The sequence below is a fragment of the Anopheles bellator genome, chromosome 2 (genome assembly GCF_943735745.2).
Source record: "Anopheles bellator chromosome 2, idAnoBellAS_SP24_06.2, whole genome shotgun sequence".
In the NCBI taxonomy this organism is placed as follows: Eukaryota; Metazoa; Arthropoda; class Insecta; order Diptera; family Culicidae; genus Anopheles; species Anopheles bellator.
Genome location: NC_071286.1, coordinates 40,359,268 through 40,373,945, shown reverse-complemented (window position 1 = coordinate 40,373,945; position 14,678 = coordinate 40,359,268). Strand labels below are relative to the sequence as shown.

The window sequence follows — 14,678 nt, the reverse complement described above, 5'->3', positions numbered from 1 at the left end:
CGGTTTTCTTCGATTTCGCAAGGTCGTGGTGCATCATGAGCTGTTGTCAGAGGATAGAACGGTCAATAGAGATTATTGCACCTGCAAGTTATGCGCAATTTACGCCAAGCAATCCGCCACAAGCGCCCGGATTTGTGGGAAACCCAAAATTGGCTTTTGCATCCATCATTATTTACCAAAAGCCACCGTATTCCTCGGATCTGACACCCTGTGATTTTTTCCTGTTTCCAAAGCTCAAATGAGCATTTCGTGGTCAAAAATTGACTGAATACTCAAAACGGCCGACTTGTGTCATGTAGTGATTATCATCACTTACTTATTAGTCGAAAGCAATCGAAAATTCGAACAAAATCGACAATACAATCGAAAATCGAATATACGTAGCCTGCGGAAATTCAAATTTCGTGATACTTTTGGAACGGCCCTCGTACATCGTGCCAAGGTCAGCGAGCTTTTTAACAATAAACAGCTGTCGGAGTTCGGCTAAAAAAAATCATGACTTGGTTGACCCAATTTTAGAGTGCAAAAAATGGCATCAACGAATAACGTCCAGTTCGAAGAATGACCAAGTTTACGTCAAAGAGTAACAACGAAGAGCTGGTCCCATACTTTATTAAAAAAAGGTGCATGTTTCTTGTTGTTCTGAGCTGATGTACCAACCTCCAAACATCGCGGCAGAACTTCTGCCTTTTGGAAAATGTCCGAGATCATAAAAACCTTAGCCTTAGTCGTTAGGAAAAGGAAATTCTGTCCCTGTTGGAGGTACTGTGCACTTTTAGATGGAACAACATAAATAAATGACACATTTTGGTGACATAAAAGTTAGACGGATGCGACTATGCTGCGCTAAATTGTGCGCCTTTTACATGACGAATGATGTCTGGTGCAAGACAAACCCGTGCACTTTTACCGCGAGCAGACAGACCAATCGGATGCGCCGGGTCTGTCCACTTCATTAGCCTTTATCGTGGCGTCCTGGTCCTGGTCGCCGGTGGGAAAAGGATACGAGTGAAACGCGCTCTCTTCTCTCGACAAGCGACGGTCCCACGGCGTAACGTAACTTTCCCATCCATAAATCATCCACTTCAACCAGATTGAGCCACACAACCCCTCTCATACGCCGGGCCAGGCTGTGCTGAGGGGACAGGGGAGATGGGTGGTCGGCTCCGCCGGCCCGGGCGCTGTCTGAGGTAAATTAATTTACACTTGCTTGCTGCACACACAGCGCCACGCGAGACTCGGGTGGTGGTGATGGTGGATGCACTTGTCCCGCGGCTGCGGCTGATGACGATGATCGTCGTGCGTCGCCGCGATGCACTTCCCGCTGCATCTTGCACTTCGCGCGCTCTCTCTCTCTCTCTCTCTCTGTGTGGTCGATAGGGGCCAACGGCAGAATGCGAGTAAAATTAGAAATCGAACCCACCACCCGAGGCGAACGATGCCGCCGAAGCTGCTGCTGCTGTTTGAGGTGCAGTTCGCAAGAGAAGTGTGTTGAAGTCTGAGCCCCTTTGGCCACCACTCGTGGCCCTTTGGCCACCCTGGGCCAGATCTGCAACAGATGACGAGTAGAGTGCGAGGCTCATTTCACGCACCCGCGAACTGTCACGCAGTCGATCAGCGCCACCAACGACACTTTTCTCGGCCGGCCCTTGGCCGGCAATGTGTAACTTCCTGCTGCTGCCTCCACCGTCGGCGGCCGGGCTGGTGTGATGCAATCGCCCGCTCAACCCCCTCGCGAAACGGACAGACGGGGATTGGGAGGGAGGCCACGCTGGAGAGCAGACCGCGGATCCGCGGGAAGCCGGCAGCGCGCGTGCACCAACACCACGACAGCAACCGGGTGGGGTGGTGCGTTGGTCACCCAGGGGTGGTGGCGGAGGGCCGCGTAAAGCGTAAATTGAGTAGCGCGTGTACCGTCCCACCCACCACCACGTGCCCTGTCCCGGGCGTGCGGGGTTTTTTGTGTAGCGTCCGCGTCCGCGTCCGCGTATTAGAATTGTTTAGCTTTTATTGATGAGTGTGTTGATTTGTGTGGCAAGAGTGACCCACCCCCGGGTGGGGGTGATCCAAGCGGGGGGGGGGGAGGTTAGCCAGACCGCGCCGATTGAAGGTCATTTGAACGGAAGCGAACGACCTGCGAGCGGGTGGGTGGCTCGTCGTCCTCCTCTATTGATAGCCCTTCTTCGGTGGTGCAGGTGCCACCACCCGGTGTCGTCACCACCCAAAATGCTGCCGGGAGGCTACTTCCGGCGGGGAACAGCATCTAAGGGGGATGACACAAGGGAAGCAAAAGAGTTGCCGCGGCAGTGTTAAGCATTGCATGTGCCACTTGAGCTACTACTACAGGGTGATCCATCAAGTGTTGGGATATTGAACATTGGATTACTAGACTTTTCAAACGTCAAACTTCATTTTGGATATTGTAAACATTTAGTCAAAACTATGACATTAACGAAGTTGGCTAAATGCTTGTAGAAAATGAGGAAATACCATAAGGTATAAGATATGATATTTTGTTCTCACTAGGGATCTATATTAAAGTTTTAACCAGGTTTTAGAAGCTTGTGATACACCACACCTTTCTGGTCCCCTCAGAAAGACCTTTTTTGGAGTCCTGCGACGCTCTTCCCTGCGATCGTCATTTAAAAAAATTTTAAACCGCTTAAAGCACTGCGGTCTTCTAAAATCATGATCAGGGTTGTCGTATTTGGGACTCGGAAAAACCATCAAGTCGTGTAAGAGAAGACATCGAGTGACCGTCGATGGCGCAACGCTACCGAGCCGTGTTCGCTTGGATTGGTTCTTCGACGAAATTGAAGCTAAGCACTTGGACGACATTTAGACTTGGATTTGGTTTAGATTGTCAGGCACTAGATGGAGGACCACCCTATCACTACTAGTACTGCTTCACTCTTCTCACTCTGGAGACCTCGGGGCGTACCGGAGCGAGGGCGAAAGGGCGTTCGGTCAGCGGGTAAAGTAGTGCGCATCGACGAGAGACACTAAATATAGATCCACTTCCTTCTGAGTGCATGCCAAAACGGCGCAGCGGTTGCAGCCGCACAGTGGGATGCGATTCGATCCGTCCAAAATGCGGCCTCGTTGTAATCCTTAAGGGTTGTAAGGGTAAGGCCGGTCACAGGCCAACTAGTGATAGGTTTGAAATCTCCAACAGCTCCCCAATTCCCCCAAACAGAGTTCGGCGTGGCCAGCTCTTCACGTTGTGGCGGCGGCGGTGTGGTGCCCGCGTGGCGTAGTTTGCCCGCCGGACTCGAGCCGGAAAGTAAATAACATTCTGTGGGTAAATAGTTGCAACTTGACACTGATGCCAATTGCGCCTTGCACTTCCCTTTATCGCGCGCGCGCGTCCTCTCTCTCTCTCTCTCTCTCTTTCTTTCTCTCTCTTTCGCCGGCCGGAAGGTAAATAATGGTATAAAAATAAGGTAGCGCTTTGAGCTCCCTATAACCGGGGCCAAGCATCTCATCATCGGGGGAGCGCGCGCGAGGGGTTGGAACCTGACGCGGGCAGGCCACCGCTCGGTGGCCTTCCCCTCTCTCGGGCGGTGCATAATCTGGGCTTGGCTTCTTCCGCTTTTTCTTCGCCTACCCAAGTTGACTTCCGTCCGCGCGTCCGTCCGTCCGTCCGGTTCGCGTTGTTTGCGTTGTGCGAGTCGTTTTACGGTTCGATTTGTTGTTTGGTTGTGCACGTCTTTTCGCGCGTCTCGCCCCTACCGGCCCACCCCCGCTGCCCCTGCGCAGGGGTATCCGCATTTGATATGGTATTTTTGATGTCTAAACGAGGGCCCAAAAAGTGTGCGCCAAAAGATGAAACGATACCGAGCCGCGATTAGGCTGCCGAGTGTTGGGTGTCCGGTTTTTCTTCCGTTCTTTCTTGCCTCCTTTTGTATCCGAGTTCCGAGTCATAATAGGGCACGAATTACGTGCCCACAATGCGATCTGAGTCGATTCGCGCGCTGTAAGAGCCTTTTGACGTGTCGCGCGGGCCACGCTGTCCACTTCTTTGGGCTGGGTTTTGGAAGGGGTTCTTTGTCTAGCAGCGTGTACTGTCCATTGAACAGATCGCAGCATCGGCCACTTTACAGATTAAATAAACGTGTTTTTTTTTTGGTTTCCGTTTCAGTCACACACTCATGTCTTTCTCCCGAGCCCGTAAACCACCTGCCTGGTAAGTAGAGCGGCACGTGCCTCGTGCCGTGTTTCGGTTGGTATTTTGAGGCATTTTAAGGCTTTCCAGACATCCAGCAATCGCACCCCGGACGACAGTAACTAGGAAAAGAACGCCCAACTGTTTCTTTTTGAAGTAATAATTCTTTGACTCAAAAGACGAGAATCGTGGAATCCATCAATGACTCACTTTCAATATTCAGCCAGCAGACGATCAAAACAGAAGATGCACGTTTCACGAGTGAGGACATCTTTTGGAACTAATAGACCATTGGACGTTTAGCCAATTTCTTCAGCCCGTTCAAATTGTCCCAGTGTTCCCCTCACTTTAATGTCCGAAATAGGACCAGATTGGAAGTCGGGGAGCCATTCCGCGGACGAAATTTTCATTATGGCACGTGATTTCTTAGCATTCAATGTCCATGGTCCCCTCCATGGACTACCGAGAGGTTTACGCGCGATAGCGTCCGTCGGTAGCCACTCCTGTCCAACTCACTGCCGTCTTGTAAGATCAGATCCGCTTTGGACCATCATCGGTGCGTGGAACGACTCAGTAGGATATTTTCGGGTTTTTGGAGAATTTCGAAGTTCAAGGCACGGTAAACCATGAGTGGTCCATACACTTTTGGGGGGGGCTAAGCTGACGAAGTCAGCGTGAGATGACTTTCTACCCAGAATGTTAGGTACTCTATTGACCGTAGTCTGACCTGTCATTGGACGGTTTGGCAAATGCAATTGTATAAAAAAAAGGGTTTGTGAAGCAATTCTCTTGTGTCCTGATGTCCATTTGGTGCCATAATTCTTCACGAGCGTCTTGAAAGCCTTCATGGCTGCAGGCGAATGCATGTTGCGACCGCCGCCGATTGGACAATAGTTTTATTTATCGCCACATTCACCAACCGATAAACGGTGCTGTGTGTGTAGGCCCATAAAACAACAACAAATAAAAGTTCCCGATAACCGGGGGTTCGCGTCCGAGGACGGTCGGTCGGTGGAGTGTCACCTTTTCAGCTAAACATACAATTGCACGCTTTGAGGGTAGAGAGCCTTGCGCTGGCGATTGCGGTGGCAGTAACAAGCGCATTAATGATACCAATGCAAATACCGAAAGCTGGTGCCCCAGCCCGAGTTCTTCCCCACCGCAACACCGCTGCATGCCACCAGCGAGTGTGGACACACAAAGGGACGGGCGTAAAATGTTTGCCGGTTCGCCCAATAAGCTCCGGAGTACAACCCGTTGACTCGAGTCAACAACGGCGACGGCGCAAGTTTATGTTGCGCTGACGCCGACCAGACCTTCCAGAGTCTCAGGGAGATGATTAAGATGGCCGTAGCCGGTTTCAGCTTCTGGGCCAGGTGTCAACGTGTAACATGGCCGGGTCCTGTTCTACAAGCTTTCAATGACCATGTTCCGGTTCCTCGTTAGCCACCGGCCAGAACGGGATTTCACTTTGTGTTCGGACCCCGGGGAATATGGCGATGACGTCGGCTGATGGCAAATTGGCAAACAATTTACTTTACACATACGTACGGTTCCCTCTTCACACGGACCTACGCCAAAAAGTGATCAAAATAAACAACTCCTTTCTGGACGAGTCTCCCCCGTCGAGGTTCGTTTCGACAAATGTCACAGCAAATCGGGACGAGAGTTATTAAAACGCGGCCAAGAGAGTGCTGAATTTTGAGAAACGGGCAGTAAAAATGAAGAACCTGAAAAAGTTTATCCCCCCCACAGTCCGAATCGGTTGTATTCCGTTCCTCTGAGCCCTCTGGCCCGGGGCGAAGGAAGGCGTCATGCAGAGACGCGCTCAAGAAGCAGGAGGAGGGAAATAACACCAATTCATGTCAATGTCACTGTCACTCAACCCCAACATGCAACTGCACCAAGTGGCCTGGCCGCCGTGGCTGCCTGGCTGCGGAGCAGGATGCCCCCGGCACGACGTCCTGTGACCGGAAGTGATGCACGGGGTGAGGGGAGGGTACTCGATTTTCAGAAATCAATATATCCCACTCCGCTGTCGGTCAACCCCGGGTCGCAGGGAAGGGAACAAACAATAAGTAAGTGCAGAAGAAAACCAGTTCCCCGAGAGAAACCGGCCGGCCCGAAACAATAACAATAAAATAATCGCGTCCCCGGCACCATTTTGATTTGCACGGCGAGCCTACAATGTAACACCCCTGGTGGGGGAGGTGGTGTGGAGTCACTGGCAGAGACCCTGGCTTGAGACGAGTTTCTGTTCTTCAACCGGTACCGAGGGAGACGAGGTCATTTTGGGTCTGCGCTCTCTCGAGCTCGAGTCTCTAGTAATTGATCGTTTCCGCTGCTCACGGATGCGTGTTTTCCGAGGTCCCCGGGATGAGGTAGGGAAAATGAGTCCCTCCGCTGTCACCGCGAAAGGCTCCAGAATTTGTCCACAATCCAGTCTGGCGAGTGCGACTGACTTTTGCCGATCGTTTAACGAAAGATTTAGCGCTCAAACACCTGCACTCTCCGTATGGCTCCGCTTCTGGCTGGGATACTGGGTTGTTCAGTAAGTTTTGCGCTTCAATAACAGAGGGTGCTGCTATTAAATAAGAGTAATTTTTCTTGTTTTTTTGGTACACTCTTCATATGAACGTATGTGCAGTTTCAATCTGTCAATTCATTCGTTGTAAATTTAGTATCAACGTGTCACAGTACGATTTAGAATGGAAAAATCAAGTATCGTGCAGTGATTGAATTTTTAGTTTTGAAAGGTTTCAAAGCAACGGAAATTTATGAACGAATCTTGAAAGTGTATAGGGACTCCTATTATTATTAAGCAACAACCGCTGAGCGGTCGTAGCTTGCACCAGAGACAATGTTAATCTCTGTTGCTCTCTGTAACGGATCGTTTTTAGCCAGCTGCGTGACAAGGTATAAAGGACTCTTCGCCTTCAATTAATACAGTAAACATATGAGTTGCTGAATTTAAACGTGGTCGCCTTGAACACGATCCTCGTCAAGGACGGTCAAAAACAGTAGCAACACCAGCAATCGTTGGAAAATTACTTAAAGTCTTAAAATAGAAAAAAAATAGTAGAGTATTGGAAAATCGTCGAGTGACCGAAAGGGGAGTCCTGAGCATTATAACCAATATTTTGACTGAAGTATTGGGTTTCAGAAAACTCTGTGCAAAATGGGTACCGCATTCGCTAAAAATGGAACAAAAACGCATTCGGATGTAACTTTCTCGGCAACATTTAGAAAAGGATAAAGTGGATTTTGTGCCTCGACTCATCAGTGTGGATGAGACCTGGGTGTATCACAATGATCCTGAATCCTGAACAGAGTCTAAAGAGTGGTGAATACCTTTTTTTCTTCAGCTCCGAAACGATTTCGTGTCCAGAAGAAGCCACAAAGTTGTTGTCATCAGTTTTTTGGGATTGGAATTTTTTTAGGATTCGATTGTTGTTGTATATTTTAAGATCAAGAAAAAAAATCGTGAAAAAGACCCGGTTTGAAGAAGAAAAACATCCGTTTTCTTAGACAATGCTCCGTGTAATGAGAGCATTTTGATAATGACAAACATCCATGAATTTACCATATTTGGCTCCTAGCGACATCCATCTGTTTCCAGACCTAAAAAAATCGTGCGTAGATAGAAAGCGTAATGGGAATCTCGGGAATCTCGGGAATATTGTTTGTATTGATGTTCAGGGAAACCATACTGTACATTGAAGTATATTTTAAAATTATAAAATTGTGTTTTCCTTACCGAAGCGCAAAACTTATTGAACAAACTGGTAGCCTGGCGCGCAAGATAGTGCCTAGACCGGTGCGCGCTATGACTGGACACCCAGCCCAGCGGAGAGAAGCGGATGGGCGGGGTGGGCCGATCCTACGGGCACGGGAACCCGTCGGATGGCATATTTTCCACCACCGCTCAATCACTGGCTGGCGGGGGGACTTCGTTAGAAAAGATGCACTCCAACCGGCTGCTGGGGCTGCTGCTCCAAGTGCCAAGATTCTTGGACCCGTGCAATTATTTGCATCAACAATTCTTGTTTTGCCTCGCGCTCTCTCTCTCTCCCTCTGGGGGGAGGCGCTCTTGAGGCTTGAGGTGACCGTGTGTGATGATGATGATTGATGTCGAGAGCGCCGCACGATGCCACATTGGGAACGCTTAATTGATATTTTTTCGAGTTTTCCCTACACCAGATGCCGCGCCACAGTGTCCGGCTGTCATAGGCTGATTTCTCCCCATTTCTGCTCGCTGCTCCGGATACCGCGCAAGCTTCGTCTGTCCGGGACCAGAAACCAGTGGTGTAAGTTTTGTAAATGGCACTTCACGCGTAACGCGTCTGGCAAGTTCCGGGGGCCACCGCCACCGCCTTGATGCGGGCCGCGTCCACACCGGAGCCCCGTCGGAAATGGGAACGCTTAGGACGGGTTTTTAACACCCGTCCCATTCCGCGATCAGAAGTTGGACTCTCTCCGTCCATTTCCAAGTTGCGGAACTCGGGACCACTGGGCGGAAGGATTGTATAATGCAAGCGAACCCGTCAATGTATCAAACCGAATTTTTCGAAGAAATAATTTATTTTCTCGTGCGCCGCGTAATGACCAACCGCCATCTTCTTTCGGATGGCTTCTGAGAAACGGCTCCCCCAAAAGCTTACAAATCTCCCCAAGACTGCCTCGGGAGCTGAAATACAACACCTTCCAGGTTTCCAGCCGAGGGACAAGTTAATTAAAATTCATCCAACCGTGCCAATTGCACAGCAATTTGGCCCGGGACTCGTGTTCGTGTGTGTGTGTGCACACTGCCTGATGGTTGCTTGAGTTTGATGTTGGCTGCGAAACTGGATCCTGACTGGTGGCTGACGGTTCAAGAACCGGCAAAAAAGGCGGCAAAGGCAGAGCTCACTCAATTCCGGCGGACGACGAGCCCGACGTAACCACACCGTGTACCCATAAAACGGAACCATCGGCCGGCCGGCGGACCGAGTGACCACCACAGCACCAGGGTGCCATGGTGCGGTGCCTATCTTGAGTCGTAAATCTTAGCCACACGACGAGGAGAACCCGGGAACGCCGCCGTAAACTATGCGGGATTGTGGCAAATGCGCATCGCGCCAGAGTGGTGTGATGGTGTAGAACTCTTTCGCCTCTCCCGAGCCCGACAGATTCCAGTTCCATCGGAACCGAAACCGGATGTTCCGGAGTGTGTGCCGGGGGAACTTTCATCTCGGGGCTCAGAGCGTCGGACGCGAGAATGCAACAAGGCACAATGTTAATCACTCATCAGAAAGACGTGTCGAGGCCCTTGGCCTTGCCCGCCTCGTGTTTCGGGGGGCCGTAGGGACACATAAACAAGTAGTCGAACAAACGGAACAAATTTCGTGTGCTTCTGTGGTTGGTGCTTGGTGCCACACCATCGTTCGTTCGTCCTTCGCATCAGATGCGCTGTCATAAAACATAAAGTGTAAAGAAAGTGTCTGGTGGGGGTCCCTCTTCCGGAGGGCGATTATTTGGCGAAAACAATTTCCTAAATGTCTGGCTCGAAGGAGGAGAAACAAGGACCTCCCCGGAACACACAGGAATCGGACAAGTCGAGAACACGGCACACCCGGAGTCGTCGGAGTCGCGTGCGCTCCTTCGGGAGTCGCTCACCTCACCTGTTTCGCCTTCGTCTTCGTGTTGTCCTGCGGACAACATAAAAAGACAAGAGTTATCTGGCCGAGTCCACTGCTCTAAAGCACACATCATGAATCTTCCCTCTCTCTCGGGGGGAACCCCCCCTATGATGATGGATACGCAACGCGCGAGAGAGATCCCAATGATTTGCATTCGGCTGCAACGGGCCAGATATGGTGCGATGAGCACACAGTCACGGACCCACCGGGCCAGGAAATGGAGCATACCCGAGAACCCGCCAGGAACTGATCAAAGGATTCTAGCTCCTTCCACTGGTCGGGGGAGCCTTTTGTTGCCAGGTGGCCCCCGGGTCTGGCAGAAATAAACCTTGTTTGCTGCCACGACCAAAAGGAGGACACCACGACGACGGACACGGCTTGGTAGACACCGGCCCGCCCGGGACATTGTTCTGCTTGGGGGTCTGGGGGTCTGAACCAGCCTGGGCCCGCAGCAAATAAAAAGCGTTCCAACCTATTGGCGCCGGGAAATGGGGCAGGAACTCTCCGGCGGGAAATCTTTTGCCGGTGAGGTCCAAAATTAAACACATCTTCGTCTGGCTCTGGGTTTTTTTTTAAATGCGATGTGCGTATCAAGTACCTCCCATATCACTAATGCAGCGTTACAGCAACCTTAACACGGCACGGCACGGCACACAATCAGCGTGAAATTATAGGGCTCCCTGCAGTGCAGTAGATATATAGGGGGGTCCGATGTGTGGAGGGGGACCGCTGCAGTAGCAGCTGCACCCGCAAAAAGTGCTGCAAGCGATTCCGGGTCTCTCCGGGTGTGTGTTTACAGGTTGTACACCAGCAACCCGCCCGAGTCCGACGTTGTTCAAGATGACCCGCCTAAGTGCCTGTGGGCGCTACGGAGTTGTGGAGCGAACCCGTCGCCATGTTTATGCTCCCGAGTGTGTGTTGGACCTGGCCTCGGGGTGCTGAGCTCTTAATTAAAATTAAACTAATTAAGAAGGAGCTCGGCGTATAATTTTCACACCATAATCATTTTCGGGCGGCTACTGGTAATGAAATTAATATTTCATTCTATTTTATTATTAACGTTTACGCCGGCGAGATGCGTGTTACTCCGCCGCCAACATGTATTTATGTAAAGAAAGAAAGGTGCACGGTAGTACCCAATGGGAGATGGGTTGTTGGGGTCTCTCGCTCTCCCCTTTTGGTGCCATTCCCAGCATCGGAATGCCTCCGGCGCGCGCCGCGCACTCTCGACCGGATTTACATAAAGGCGTCGGTCGCGGGCCTGTCAATGACCACGTTCTCTGACCTACGGTAGGTGGACGCCTAATGCGCAGGAATCTCTCCGACGAAAAGTGGCGGCGGCTAGGAAGAACGATTTATGGGGGCGCTACTTCCGTCTAGGTGCCGCGCCGAAAGGGCCTCGGTCACGGCCAACGGCGACACATGAATGTTCCATTGAACTTCGGACACGACTTCACAGCCAAGTCCCCAAACCCGGTGGACCCGGTGGGACAGTTTTCGGATGGTCGCCAAGATCTTGGCACGCGGTCTCTCCGCCTGTGTGTGGTGTTACACATTGTTTCTTGATTTATCTGCTTCACCAAAGAGCCAGAGAGAGAGAGAGAGGCAAGCCGAGGCCACACGACGCCGGCACCGGGCGTGAAAGTCGAGCAACAGATGTGAAGGATTCAGGCATGCAAGCCGACCGCTCCGTTATGAATTATTCATCCTCACGTGACGTGATTCTAGTGTGTGTGTGTGTTTGGGTGGATTTTTGACCCCTTCCGGGAGGACATAAGTCAAGTCGTGGGCGCAGCTCTCAATTGCGAACAGCGGTTCGTGCCTTCGGACATTAGTAATCTCCCCTGGTATCTGCCCGGTAAGTTTGTCGCAATCTGCGGTCACTGCTCCGGTTATGTGGCAGCATAAAATCAGCCGTTTTCTTCCCCCTTGGCTCGGCGATGCTCCCCGAGATTGATTCATTTATCTGTGGCCCGCAATGCCAAATCGGAGGTGCAGGAGGTGTAATAATTTACCGTACAAACGAAACCATTCTTCAACCCAGCACCGCCTTTCGAGCGGAGCCGGCCTTCCGGAATGCATGTTTGATGGGATTGCGTGGCACATAAATTGCGCCCGGCCACGGAACTGGTTTCGTCGTTCAACTCGAAGTCCGAGAAGAAAGTCTTAATCGCGGACCGGACGCATCGTGCTACCGAAAATCGGGATGTGATAAAAAGAGTGCCAACGGCTTAATCGCTCCCCAGACCTTCCCAGGAGCCGGCCCATGTCCGGCCAGGAGGAGGAGGCAGGTCACGCACACCACCACCACCACCACAGCGTTGAGCGGATGATTTATCGCGCGGCGGAACCGCTTGAAGATATGCCATACGTGAATCTGGCATCCCGGGTGCAGTTTAGCCTCAAATTAATTAGATCTTCTTCCCTGTCGCCCTTTCCCACCACCTCCCCCGGGTGGCAGCTTCCTGCTGTCCGCGGGCCTCTCCATGGGCTAAACAATGTTCCGGGCAAAAAGGCCTAATGAGATCCGAGAACGTGGCCGCCGCCCGCGGTCCGTACAATGGGACAGCAAATTGCCACTTTTTCTCCCTCTCTCTCTCCCGGTGTTGGAGGTGTGTCGCGGACGGACAACCGCGGTAAGTACAACATGATGTTCCGCCGGGACCGCCGGGCGACGGGGCCGGTCATTAGTGGCCGCGGTCGACCGGCGCGGTCGGGACACTTGCGCCGCGTGGTTTACGAAAAAGTGGCGATAATCGAATGCAATCGGAATGTCGGTGCGGTGCGTGCGGTGCATTCGGTGCATCGCTTTTACTATTGTCACATCCTTCCCCCGCCACCAGCCCAAGGGCAGCAAAGGGTTGCGCTATTTTGTCGGCGATTGTCGAAGGCCAAAAAACCTGCGACGGCATATCCGCCCGCGGTGTAGCTCTAGTTTCGGACGGGAGCCTGGCCAATAACTGCGAACGTTCGCTCGAATTGGTGGACCCGCCGGGGGTTTGAACTGGACCAGGACGGGCACACACAGTAAATACAACGATCTTCCATTTGGATGGCACAAACCCGACACACCTCCCTGGCCACACGGGGATGGGCTACTACAGCTTCATTTGCGGCCCCCGTGTGTTGTCGTAATGTTGCTTTGACGCCTTCGAAACCCATTGAAAATTTGAAATTTTGTTCGAATACCTTGCATCGATGGAAGTGGATCCGCTCGTAATTGTAGCTCAGTTTTGATAACCAGGTTGTTTGGCCCTTTATCGAAGACTGGTAACTAGGAGTAGGAGTATGTTTAAGTATTCAGTTAAATAAAAGCAGTTTGCATCAAGTTGAATGAAGCAAACAGCTAGGTGCTCTAATGTTGATTAATCAAAAGCCTCAGAGCCTCAAACTTTATGACTTACACTTTACAGTTTTCGACTATATCTGTCAACCCAAGTGTGATATCTTCGGTATACTTAGATATCTTTCGGTTGTTCGGAATATCTTTTCTTTCATTCTAACTTCTTTTCTCTCTCCCTGAAATGTCGACCTTATGTTTGTGCTGCAGTTTTGAGACTGACTCACCAGACTTGTTGAACACTGGTTGTTAGTCGGTTTTTAGCCTACTTTGCTCGAGCAGCCATGTTCTTGGTTTTTACAAATAACTAACAGTGAGACAACTGGAGCACGGTATGAATGTGAGCTGTGAGCAATGTATATCAACAAGTGTCAAACTTTTAGTTGAATGTTTGCCGTTGCCATTGCCATAAAAAATGAATCACTTAGCAACAGAACAATGTGTTATTTTTGTTTAAACTTACATCAAAAGTGCAGATTCAAATGTTATTACCTTTCGATAAGTTAAAAAAAGGTGACCAGAAAGCCCAGAAAATAAGTGAAAAATTCTTTTATCAGAATCGACGGTTACCATAGATACCCAGTCGGCCATCTGAACGATACTGTGTTTCACGCATAATGCAAAGTACAAACTTTATCACGATAAAAAATATTCATTAAAACTTAACCCAAACTCAAAATCATTTGTCTATTTTTAAGTTTGCTTTTGAAAGTATGAAATGGTTGATCCTGTATTAAATGCTTTGAATTGATTTGTTTAGCTCATTCCATTCGTTAGTTAATTTGCTTAAATTCATCCTTTATCAGGGCTTAATACTCTTACATATTTATCGGTTTAAGCTCGAGATAAGGCCCACGGCACTTAAAAGCTAAGCCGTAGCTATTAAAGGTAATTAGTCGATAGATTTAAGAAGTATTGTTTATGAACTATTTCTCCTTTCATCAAGTTACGGTGATCTTTCGAGTCCGCATGACCAAGAACTGTCCTTAACTTGTAAGTCTCGTAGAAATAATGCTTCCCTGGACCTGGATACCTTTGTCGGTCTCTTTTTTATGGTTTGTTTAGACCCCATACTGGAAAAACAGTTCAACTTCTCGTAACTGTAGTTGAGTCATACCAACGATTCATCGGTCCACACTCATTGATGCCGCACGGCATGTCTTTGGTAAAATATTACCCTTTTTGCTGGCTTACTTTTGTTCGCTTCCTTTCTGAAAATAAGGCCAAATTTGCCTACACTACATCGGATGACATGCATTGAAGGGATTTTGGGTTTTCGGAGGTATTTGAAGATATGGATATGGTGAAGATATTGACCGCACAACTTTATCAACTCGATTTGTTTGTTGCTTTCTTACGCCCATCAGCCTTAATGCGACCTTCATAACGCTGGCTCCGATTTCTAGAAGGATGTACCAACGTCGTATGAATAAAATCGAAGAAGTATTGAACTATTCTCTAGTTCTCTTTGGCAAATAATTAGCGATAAGCCGGC

General features: G+C 50.0%; 1 protein-coding gene across 1 annotated transcript in view; it reads left to right on the top strand.

Annotated features, from left to right (window-relative positions):
* Positions 1–14,678, top strand: part of LOC131209178 (uncharacterized) — an 81,634-nt gene that overhangs the window by 29,940 nt on the left and 37,016 nt on the right. The window contains exon 2 of the mRNA XM_058202178.1: positions 4,142–4,186. Within this exon, the coding sequence (XP_058058161.1) occupies positions 4,142–4,186 (45 nt within the window). The remainder of the gene's footprint in view (positions 1–4,141; positions 4,187–14,678) is intronic.